At 41.6% G+C, this 12,796-nt stretch overlaps 1 protein-coding gene across 1 annotated transcript in view; it reads right to left on the bottom strand.

Annotated features, from left to right (window-relative positions):
* Positions 1–12,512, bottom strand: part of LOC111667787 (arf-GAP with coiled-coil, ANK repeat and PH domain-containing protein 3-like) — a 57,574-nt gene extending 45,062 nt beyond the window's left edge. The window contains exon 1 of the mRNA XM_023423605.2: positions 12,265–12,512. Within this exon, the coding sequence (XP_023279373.1) occupies positions 12,265–12,311 (47 nt within the window). The 5' untranslated portion in view covers positions 12,312–12,512. The remainder of the gene's footprint in view (positions 1–12,264) is intronic.
* Between the last annotated feature and the right edge of the window lie 284 nt (positions 12,513–12,796).

Raw genomic sequence — 12,796 nt, 5'->3', positions numbered from 1 at the left:
TTGTTATATAAGATATTTAAAATGCAATTAAAAACCTACTATCAGCCGGTCTTACAGATGACATGTTTTACTGACAGTTGTACTTTTAACTCATGGAATGACAAAGTTTCAAAAAATCTTTTTTTACATGTAACACTGGACTTGAGGAAAAACACATTCTGGACTAATTAGACACATGTTAGCCTATAAACAATTTTGGCTCTTTAGTCAAACTTGGAAATCAATTGACTCAAGTTATGCCTCACTAAAAAGTTAATACAATGCACAAAGACAAGTATAACAGTCTTGTACCATTCTTAAGGAATTATAAAGTTTAAATTTACTGCGCCACTTCTATTATTTGATGCATCTATAAAATAAACTGGGAATAAAATGTGTTTGGCTGCAGTGAAAGTGGAGCCTTGACCGCCCAGGCTCCGATCTGGTTTATGACTCTCTCTTCCAAAGAAAACCGCAAGTTGCAGTCACCATGAAACTTTTAGTTATGCTTGTTTCATATACTGTTGAGTCTTAATCTCCCTTCTCTCCGGCCAAAATCTCTCTTACAGAACCTCCCTGTTCAGCTAGCTACATCTGTCTACTCCACAGTGACATATGCACACACACACACACACACACACACACACACACACACACACACACACACACACACACACACACACACCATCTCTCCTCCTAGTCCACATGAGACGGCTGTGAGCCAGGGTAAACCCCGTAGCTATTTCATTTGTCACCTCAGGGAAACTGTGTCCGAGCACCGCCCGCCATTCGACAAGACAGCTGTCCATTTCCTCTGCTCAGCTGCAGCTCTGTCCTCTCACACTTCCTTTTGTGGTAAATTTAGCTGGGAAATGTTTTCAACAGTGTGTGTGTGTGTATGTTTTCATTCATGCTTAGGTGCCCAGATGGATGTCCGGCTCACAGCGTAACTCGTGACGCATTTAGTGTATAAATATGTGAAACGTCAGGCAGGTTACCAGGACAAGCTCGCACCACCGTAACGATCCAGACCATTCATCTGTCTCCGCTTTCTGTCTTCCTTCCACTGTCCTTTATTCTACACCTCCTCCGAGTCCGTTCATCCATCCGTCCAGTCCACCTACCCCTTTTGTTGTTTGTGTCCCTTCTCTCCTACAAACATCCGTCCTTTAAATCATCAATCATCTCTCTTGTCTCATCAGTCATCCATCATCCCTCCAGTCATACCAGTTTCTCATCCCGCACCCTTCTAAACACATTCAGGTCAAGAACAGACAGACAGACTCAGGTAATCTGCTGAAACCCAATCAGCCGTGCTGCTGCAGCCCTGACACTGATTCATATCCATCCTACATCTGCATTACCGGGAGGAGGAAAGAGAAAGTGGGAGGAAGAGAAAGAGAGGTAAAAGGGTGAGAACAGGACAGAATACCTGTAGGATAGACGTCAAAAGAAAGAGAGAGGAAGACAAATGTTTGTAACAGCGGCAGGGGAAGAGAGAATCACTGAGTAGAGGGAGGACAGATGTTGACAAAAGACCTCTCTCTCTCTCTCTCTCTCTCTCTCTGTCTCTTCTCTCTCGGTTAAACCAGTCGGGTTGTTTTTTGAAGGCGAGGTGACACCACATAATTCCCACATTGTACGTATATGACAAATATCCATCTGTGGCTTAAATGTCTCTTTTTACAGGACCACAACTGTTAGTCATACCAACGTCAGAGGCAGGGATTTCTTTGACCATCCCTGATCGTGAATGATATACTCATAAACATCAGCAGGACTCATGGTGTGTTTGTGTGTGTGTCTGTCTGTGATGGACACATGAGCTTGTGGAACAGGCTTTTCACCGATACATTTCTAAGTTTTGACGTGACTCACTTGAACTGGATGTAAACACTGAGGACTAGAGATGATGTTTCACGGAATAGTTTAGTTTTTAAATGGTTTACCCTGACCAAGAAATGCTTCAGGATGAGAAAAGATTTACTGATCTTTCCACTCGGCTGTATAAAGAATTGCAAAATTGTGTATGAAAAATCCAAAACAAACAAAAAGCCACCCTGAAGTTGAAAGTTCTAGGTTTTTTTTTTTTTTTAATGCATCAAGCAGTTTGGAGAGACCATGTTCTCCTCCGGGACCTTTTTGGTTTGCAGTGTGAGAAACCATCAGCTGATTGACCCTTTCACCCTGCAGAATACAACCATATAAATGGTTATGTCACACTATTGCACCATATGCTGCATACCAACAGTCTTTCTGATGTTTCCTGTGTGTGCAAACACATGCTTTTTTAATGTATATATATATATATAAATATATATGTATAACATATTGAGTGGGTTTATCCATGCATGCCTAAATGTGTGGCAGTTAGCAGTGAAGTCTGGCCACCACAGATGCATTCCACATACCACATGCCGCCTGGTCCTGCTTGTTTCCCTTGTGATATTTAACAACTTCCTGTGGAGTGAACTCTCAACAGCGTGTTTTGGGGTTCACAGTTCAAACATGGCTTCCATTATTGAGCACTTAACCTCTATACGCCTAAACCAAAAGTCTGTCTGCTTGTTTATCTGCCAGTGGTTATAACAAAAAAAATATAACTGCCACAGCACGCCAAACCAGCAAATGGGGTTTTGAAACCAGGAAGCCCTCGAAATCCGCAGCTCCGTGAATAAAAAAGAAGTGTTTGATCTGGGCATGACACCCAAGGATAGACAAACATTTCTCACTGAAAAGATCCTGTGTAGTGCCAAGAAGAAGAAAGCAGCCCCGGAACAAGATGCAGGCAATTTACTTAATAGTTTTGATTTGAGTTTCAAAAGGCCTTGGCAGGATTTTAACAAACTCCCGACCAAATCCTGCGGGGACCCAGTGGGAATGAATGCTTGCACACACAGAGAGAGAGAGAGAGAGAGAGAGTCTTTACAATGAACTGTGAGACAGCGGGAGAGCTGTGAGAAGGTTCAATTTGTGCCGCATTTTTCGCTCTTGCTGTTCATGACGGGAATCAAATTCGATCTGCGCATCGGTGGTTAGAGGAAGTAACCACGACACCTGTCACAAATCACAACTGACCTTGTGCAAAAGTTGTTTTTCAGTGTTTCAGTCCTTTTAAACTGAACATCCTTCTCACGTTGAGCTACACTGACATGTGAGTAATGTTCTTTTCAGAGTGCATGCTGCTGTTGATGATGATCATGCCTTTATTGATGAGGTCATTATTTTAATCAGGAGATTTTAATTAAATTGCTTATTACCCTTTAGTCGACCTAGACATCAATCACTGCTCTGTAATTGAAGAACTGAATTCAGAAAGAGAGGCATTTACAGTTGTGACCAGGACTTGATACTTGTTCGCTTAACCCCTCACCTGAAAATTGATTGTCCAATCAAAGCTTAGCAACCGTAACCAGGCACGGCAGGTCTTTGAAGCTTCAGATTTCTCCACATGTTGAAGCAGGGTGAACGGTGCTTTAAAACAAAAGTGTAAGGAATGGGTTAAACAGTGTGTCTTTCTGTTGTAATGTAATGGGGTGAAAGTCTGACTAACTTGCAGTAACCTGTGTATTCAAGGCCATGGAGCATATCTTTAGCTAGCTCCATCATATTTTGGGATAACAATCCACCCAATAAAAGCAGCCCAAATTTTCATTTTCATTTGGCCTGAGAGCTCAACACACTGCAGCTTAAGAAAACACAAGCAAATTCAGAAAGCAAATCAATTGGACAACAGATGCTCTTCACATACACACAAAAGAAATTGTACAAGAAGGGCGTCCCAGCCCGGTTCATCGTTTTAAGTGTCCCCTGCAAAACACTTGTCGTTGTTGTTTATGCTTCTTGCAGCACATTTGGTTGTGTTGTGAGCATGTGTTGTCAAATTGATGTTTTGTTGAGCTCCAAACGCCACTGTAGAGAGCTGAAGAAAGAATTGGTCCTAAGCGTGACATCAGCTTCACTACCATCAGGACTGGTCTTAAAATAGCCCAGGCAAAGGTCAGAGTGGTATTATTGATAAAACCATAAAGCCGTGGCGAGCGGCACCTGAACTGACAAAACGAAATCCAGTCCGTGCAACAGATCGAAGGATCACGAGTCCTTTGAACTGCGATCAGACATAAACTGTGTCCGACCAATTTCTGCATTTCTACTTCAGTTATCCTGCACTCCGCTGCTGAATGGAACAGGAAATTGTATTGAGGGTCTCAGGGTAAGAGGCTGATAGTGTGTGAGCTGTAATAGGGTGTGTAGGCTATCCAGTTGATTTAATCAGAGAGTGTGGTTACTGATAATCCTATTTCATAAATGGGTCCCACACTAAGTCCCCCGGCAACACGTGCAGCGGAGCGGCAGAAAATCTGCTGCACTGTGGATTCAGTGGAAGTGTCCACGTGCTGGACTGATGTTCTCTCGTGAACATGTCAAACTACTGTATGCCCGACACAGGAATATGATTAGCCTACATGCTAGCCAGCAGGCACACGTGCACATATGCGTGCATGTGTGGCACAAATGCAAACCGGATAAGGACAATGAAACACAGTAAAAACCCCATATATGCTTCATTACAACACTCAACCATCAGCCCTTGCTAAAGATTTGGAGAGAGCATGTGGACGGCCCCTTTAAAAATCAACAAGGAGTGAATCATGTTTTATTACTTTTCAAACACTTTGTGTTTTTTTTCTTTTTTCTAACAAAAACAATTCAGACAATTTATTTCCAAAGGCAGACGTAGTAAAATAATTCTGATCGTTGACAAACTGAAAATCTAACTATGAAATGTGCAAGATATCCCATCAAACAAATAAAAGCATCATTTTTGATGTGTCATTCTTTAGCTGATAAGGAAATATACTAATATATAGAATATAGTATTCTCTGATATACGTAACATGACAGCGTAGCTCAAGATAAGCTATGGTTCTATGTTTAATAGTTTTTCCTGAATATTTCCATTCTGATTTATTGTGTATCATCTTCAGCTTCCAGAAACAAGGATCAACACCTCATGACAAAAATAGCCTTGATTTATTAAAAGCACAGTTGTTAAAACTGTTAGTGGGTGGAGGGGCTCTGATAAAACAAATATTCCTGTTAAGCCTTCCTGATGTGTTGCAGGCCTAGTTCAATCAATCACCAGTGACGGGCAGTGACACACCTGCTCCTGTATGATGCTTTAGGTTCAGGCAAAGCTTGAAGGTTTCCTCTTAAGTCTTCATGCGTGTTATTATTATAATTATTATTATTCTTTTATCATCTGAATAAGGTTTCTGTACGAATGATACCATTGGATTAAGCATTCAGCTCCTGTTTATTGGTAAATACCCAATCTCCATGTGAGCGGCATGCAGGAATTACAGATTTGTGAGCAGGCAAGCAGCCCTGATCCTGTTTCCGAGCAAGTTCAGTAGTCAGTCAATTTGGCTCTAAATTTACTGAAGTAGTCTGACATCATTTTGTCATTTAGTGGCATCAATTCAGTTAACACACAGGAAAAACAGGGGTTGGGCTGCCCTCTTTGTTCACCTTGTCCACTGTCTTTCAACAATGAATTTTCTTTGTTGAGGAGAAAAAGAGCAGCACAGCTCTGCATATTAGAGGGTTAGACAACACATAGATGCCGCTAATGGGACCAAATCTAGTGACAGCAATTTTTCATGCTTCTGACGTGTTTCCTTTGGCTCGCCTCTGCCTTTAGACACACACACACACACACACACACACACACACACACACACACACACACACACACACACAGACAGTGGGAACTAAAATATTTATGTGAACTGATGGGGGATGTCAGATATTTTTTTACAAGCCCCGATGCTCTTCATTGTCTTTCTGTGACACTTGTGGGTTATGAGAGTTTAAAAGGTCAATTGGTGGTTAAATGGTAGAGGAGGAGGACAGTTACCAATCTCACCATTAACGCCATCAGGAGTTCACCAAAAAACTATCCACTACTATTAACCTGATCATCGATCTACTGCAGTGCAGCCTTTCAGCGCTTTATATCCCATCATAAAAGAATGTGGAGCTAATGACAAGAGCTGAAGTGAAAAGTCAAACTACTGCATCATACTGAAACGACACAAGAATTTAACACAGTGAAGGTATATAAATATTAGGCAGTGCTGTCATGTCAATTTCACTCTAAAATTGTAAAACTACAGAAGTTTATTGTATTATAAAGTATTATATTGTACATACATAATAAATAATTATTGGTCATACAGATAAATAAAAAAAAAAAAAAAACTTGGTTTTTAACCTCTGCTCATGTGAGAGATACTAAACCTACATAAACACGTCCTCCCTATGGGACTATATTGAGCATAAATAAATTGTCTGACCTTCTTACACCTTCAAAGGAAAAACCCTGTTGCTCAGAGAGCAAATCCCTCAAGATTAGGGCCAAATGCCAGAGATTTGCTTGCTGTTTTATTGTGTTTGCCAGAAAACACTGATGGAAGGTCTGAGGTCTGAGCGGTTTAGAGAAAACACAGAATTCTCAAGCAGAGCAATTTTGTTAAAGTTGTCTTTAGCATAACAAAAAGCAGGACTGATAAAGGCTTTAAAATGGATGCAGAACCTCCATATATGGAGGGTAAGAGGATAGGGACTCTGGGCCAGCAGGGTAGTTTTCTTTCTGTCAGAGCACATCTCCTGTGTACATGGATGCATTAGGAAGAGTGGTTGGGAATGAGTGTCTTGACATAAGCAACTTAATGTGAGTGGTCTGGAATCTCTCTAAACGCTCTGCCAAGGACTTGATGTTGTAGAGAAGATCTATTTCTAGTGAAGTTCAGAGGGTCACTGTGGCTCTGAAAGAGGTCTGAAAAAAGCTAAAGACAACCAGACGTGTAATGCGATGGGTGTATGGCTGAAAGCTGGCACTTCATACCTCCATGGCTTCAGGCTGAGACACTTTCCAGGCATCATCACATTAGCAGACATGCAGGACATCAACGTCAGCCTTCTGTGGCAACAGGCAATCTTATTCAGCACTTTAATACAATTTCTTTTCTCCTGTGAAATCATCTGCACTCTTTCAAGGTCACCATGTGCCGTTCCCGTTCACGCTGCGAATGGTACAACTGTGCTCTCTCTGCTGGCGTACAAACCTGCCCGCTGGCACACACTGCAAACAGCTGTGTGTCTTTCTGTGATGAAAGGGGCTGAAAGGAGCCTCTCTCGCTACATCCTGGAGCGAGACAGGGGGATAGGTAGTTGCCATGCTGGTCAAAGCGACTGATCACCCCTGGCAACAGCAGATCTGCTTCCCCTACTCTGACTAGAAAGGGCAGCGCGGTGGATATTTACATATTTCACAGGCGACTGACCAAAAGGAATTCATTATCACCGACAAGCGAAGTGATGATGTGTGTAAAAGGAGGATTATAGGTGATGATGATGCAAGTAGGGAATAAAAATCCAGACAGTTAAAAGAAACCAGGGCGCCAGACAGATATCTAGAGCATCAAAAAGCACTTTAATCTGCCAATAAATGGAGACATGCTTTTCAAATAATGCAGGAAACCAGGAATGAGACATTTTACATAGTGCTTTTAAAACCTTTACCATAGCCGCTTTACTCATTAGTTGCTATATACAAACTTGAGACATTCTTAACCCTGTGTAGACAGTCTCTTTTTGTATTTTCATTAAGATTTACTTCATAGTAAGACAATTAAACTGTTCAAGGCTAAAAATCTATGTTAGTTTAAGATGGACTATAACACAACCAACTGGAACTGGAAAACAGTACAAGTAATAACACCTTGTTTATATAAGTGAAGGTGAAGAGGAAGGGTTTGGTTCGCGAGGCATAATAAGACCTACATCGTTTACATTTCCCACAGAATATGGGCTTTAGGAGCCGCTTCTATCAAAAAGCACACTGACAGGTTGTGACCTCTCATCAGTTTTTTTTTTTTTTTTTCTGCAGTTACCCATAGCAACCACAGAGGAGGTACACACCTGACAGGGAGCATAATAGATACCAGACGCTGCAAAGAGAAAAACAAAAATGAACTTCTCGACTGGCAACCATGCTGCTCAGATATGATCAGATAAATGGAAGGTTTAAACATCTATCTACATTTATTTATTTATTAAGTCTAACAATTGTTAGCTTCACCTAGATTTTCCTGTGTGACATGTCGCTACCTGAAGAGATTATTTGAATATGAGGTAAGCTAGCATGCAGGTTTGACAACTTTCAAGTGCAGATACGAATGTGGTGAGTGTAACACAATCCTATCCAGTCCTATGGGAAATTATTCACAACTGATTGCACAGACTGATTCCTATCTGTTTACAGTCTAAATGGCTACTGGTTTTGCAGTGACTCAACCCTGTTGTTATGGTTTATAAGATTGAGATTGAGTAACGCACATTAACAACTAAACTGTGCCTCCTCTCCGCCTGTCTGTCGCCTTCCGTCACTTTCTAAATCCCATTGACTCACCTACTCAACCTGTATGGATAGACTGATGCTGTATACAGTATAAGGCCGGGAGAGACAGAGACAGAAAACCGATAGAGAGGCAGACAGGTGCAGCTGGTTCTGCAGATCAGTAAACTCCTAGCTGTACACTCACTGACCTGAGATAACTATTTTTAGAGGCAACAATTGCTACTGTTTTGTCAGATGCCACAATACATCTACTTTAAGCTTGATATTATCAATAAGTGAGGGTTTCAACATGGGACAGCAGCACCTCACCAACACCACAAAGACCTGCAGTTACTCTGATCGATCTCGTTACACTACTGATGACTTTACTTTTACCAAACGTGTGGGAAAATATATCACAAGGAAATACATGGACAGACACCAAACAACCCTGTTAGATTGCTTATTGAGCTGAAAGAGGTTAACTAGTGCTTATGGACGAAACAATTAAATTATTCTCTTTATGAGAAAGTCAAAATAATGATGGCGTCTTTTCAAAGAGCCCATCTCCTTTCCCATTCTTAAATTTTCTGTCCTCTTTTCTCCCAGCTCTCATTTGTCTCTCTTACAGCAGCTGTTGCTAGGCAACAGCTCACACCCACATATGGATATTAATACTTGTATCATCACGACACAGTCAATGAAAATACTAAATATAAATATAAGGGTAATGTAATACTTCCCTTTAGGATCAGCAGATCAGTAACTATAAGGTGATTTACAAAAATTGATTAGTAATGTGCTCTACATGTTTGCTAGAGGATGAGTAAAACAATCACAGTAATGCGCTTATAAAAACATCCTGTTCAAGTAGATTGGTTTTAGTTTATAATAATGACCTTGGGGAAAACTTGTCCGAACGTAGTTCTGTTCTGCCATCAAAATAAAACCACACGCATGATAACCTCAATGAGCCGTGAGAATGGACAAGCTGAAAACTAAACCAGCGGTGCCAAACATCTGAAAGCATCGTGCCTCACAGGAATCAGATTACAACCATTTAGTCTCAACAACTATATCGGCAGGTGCACACGCGTCACCTCAGCTTTTGTTAGAAAATGAATGAAAGTGGCAGGTGACTGCTGAATAAAAGGAAGGGCAGGAAAAAAAAAAAAAAGAGTTTAGTAAACACAATAAAGTGGGGAAGAGCATGAACAAAAAGCTGTGTGTTAGAGATACTCAGACATACCTTAAATATTCTTTCATGCTCACCCAATCATGCACACACACACATACAGCACTGGCACAAGTTAAGACCTGCAGTGGGAGGGTGTGTGTTTCAGCACCATGTGTGGGAAGACAGACAGGACTGGATCTCTGCTCTTCTTATTGCTTTAACTCCAGAATGACACAGAGGAACAAGAAAACCGGTACACGACTCATTCCAGTAGTATAGGAAATTTGGCCATGACTGTCTTTAATTACCTGGCAAAGTCACATAATGCTGACAACAGACCTGCTCCCCTTTTTTTTTTTTTTTTTTAAATAAATGTGCACTAAAAAAACATGCCAATTTTTAGGCTGCGTTGGGTTTTGGGAGTTATGAAACCTTGAAAAGAGTCTCTCTTTAGGACACACCACGTTATCTGGATTCAAAACTTTTGAAACTTCAAGATCATTGTCTCTGTCTTCACTGTAACTGCCATCACCTTTGCATTAAATGATTTTAGGTGCATGGTTTTGTCACATGCATTTGCCCTTTGGACAAGGCCAAATGTATGTTGAGGTCATTTTTTGCAGGGGAACAATGTGCGAGTTTAAATGCACACAAGTGTCCTGGGTCCTGTTCTTCAAATGCAGTTTGGCTAATTCAGGCTAACGTGCCGTTATCAGGCTGAAATAATCCCGTTAATTCTCATCGAGTTCATTTGGTTCTTTGAACAGAGTTTGAGGATTGATTTGTTAATCTTGGATGAAGTTATAATGAACAACAGAGCACTCTTAATTTGAAATAAATGCAAAATGAGTAGCTAAACTGATGAGAAAGAACGTAATGACGATCTACATGCTGAAATAAACGACACTGGTCACAAGATGGAGAAAACAAATTCAGCAGTGTCCTGGCAGCCGGAAACCAAACTCAACATATGATGGATGATCAGAAACCTGGTAATATAATAGGAAAAACAAGGTTTCTCATGCTCCATGTTTAAGTCATATCCAAAATATGAGCAAGGACAAGACTCAAAAATGAGAAACGAGTGTGCATGTAAACGTACACCGCTCAAAATTGAAATTGAAAGAAACTGAAAGTATCACAGCTATTTGTATGTAAAGGACACACAGGTACATTACTATAATTATCACTTTTTCATCACTATCATCACGATCACTGTATTACGCAATCACATTTTTCCTGCTGCTTGTAAACCTGATCCAGGAAAACATCAGCTTCCTTTGTCAGTGGTGGAATTTTCCAAATAACAATCCTCATAAGATCATGGGAAAGTGAACCAGGCAGAAAAAGGGAAGTGACTGAATGTGTTCTGCTTCTCTGTCTCTTCCTGTGACCTTCCATCCTGAGCCATCCATCAATTCCAAAAGCCTGTCTCGCTCAGATCCTTTGTCGTTTGCCACTGTCTACCAGCTCACTCAAATCACTGACTATTTGTTAGTCTGTGGACATGCATAATGTTCAACATGCAGGGTAAGTTATGTGTGAGAGAGGGAGAGAGAGAGAGGAAGAGGGAGAGGGATAATGGCAAACAGAGAGAACAGACAACACTCAACAGACGCTGACACAGAGAAACAAAAGAGCAGACAGGAAAAAATAAAACTCACGAATCTAAACATGTCTTTGTCTAGAAACAGAATATAGGCCACAAACATTCTGCTCCTTGTAAGTAACACACTGACCACATATCTGCTGCCCATCAAAAACTGACACAATTAACAGGGGATCCCTGGCCTGGATGTTGTTAGAATCTCCTCTGCTAGTTTCCAGTCGGCCTGCACAGGACTGCAGCCAGACTGGCACGTGGACCGAGTGTGGCTTCAACCCTCCAGCGGGCAGGCGAGGGACCAAACAGCTGGATCTGTGCCCAGGATACGAGCGCCATCCCTGCAGAGAGAGAGAATGAGCGTACCCCTCTCCCTGCTGCCTCTCTGTCAACCAGGCCATTACTACTGATGCTACTGCTGCTGCTGCTGCAAGGGCATCTCCTCTCCAGTCTGCTACCAAAGAGACACACTGGGTGACTGCAGGGCCGCCTCTGTGAGCATATGAGCAGACTGCACCCAACCTGTATGCCATGCTGCAACACTCACACACAGGAGTAACCTCTCACACACCCTCACATTAGAAGGACTCAATAAAAGAGGGCTCTTTACTAATTAATTGAAGCATGACTTTAGGACTAAAAATCAATTCAGATTTCTACACTCAAGCAAAATGGATCCTCACTGTGCGAGGCAATGAGTGTCCCTCTTCTCATATGAGCAGAGCTAACGTTACAAGCCACATTCAAAAATCACACAATCACACGGGAACCACCGACACACGCGTGTCTTCCAGTAAATGCTTGTTTTAACCATCAGATCATTGATGACATAAAAAAATCTAAGGAATACAACTGAAGATTTGAAAAAACAGAAAATTAGAGAAAAACGGAGAGAAAAACGACATCATGCTGTTGAACACATGGGTGAATTCAGGCATTAAACACACACACACGTATCATTTGCTCTGTTGATGCCACCACATATTCTGCATGAGAAGAAGCGTTCAGCCCCCGTCCCAAAAAAAAAAAAAAATCATGCGTAAAAGAAGGTGTGCCATTTTTGCGCACCGATGTGATGTGCCTGAGAGGAGCCAGCCTTACCTGAATCGGGGGGAATCTTTTATACATTCTTCAAAGTCCACCGTCATTTTTGCGTTTTCTCGTGTATTCCCACTTTAGTCTACAAATGTCATTGCCCGCAGCGGGATGTCGCTTGAACCTTTGCGGATGGTGACTGGTAGCCTATCCCCGGACGCGCAGCAGTCTGTCGCCCCTCTCCCGGTGGCACCGTGACACAAAATGCGAGTTTAAGTGCGCGGCAGGCAGATTACTACTACACTGCTGCCGCTGCTGCCGAGACGGGCGAGAGGCGTAGCTGCAGCGTGGAGACTAAAGGAGGAGACGAGAGCGCCGACTAGTTCCAACCTGCCGTAACACTGTTTGACAAAGCAGGAGGAATCATGGGAGGAGGGATGACATCTATAATGTTTGCCTTATAAAGTTTATTTCACGAATATAGCCTAACATCTTCAGTAGGAACAATATAGCCCGATGAAATCATAATAAAGTTTATATATGCCTATTTAATAATAATAAACAGAATAGATTAATGCAAACTTCAAGCTTCTTCGTT

This window comes from Seriola lalandi, unplaced genomic scaffold (assembly GCF_002814215.2).
Source record: "Seriola lalandi dorsalis isolate HSWRI2012SDOR001 ecotype SW California unplaced genomic scaffold, Sedor1 jcf7180002054692, whole genome shotgun sequence".
NCBI lineage: Eukaryota > Metazoa > Chordata > Actinopteri > Carangiformes > Carangidae > Seriola > Seriola lalandi.
Note: the sequence above shows the minus strand (reverse complement) of the source record. Positions and strands in the feature narration are given on the sequence as shown.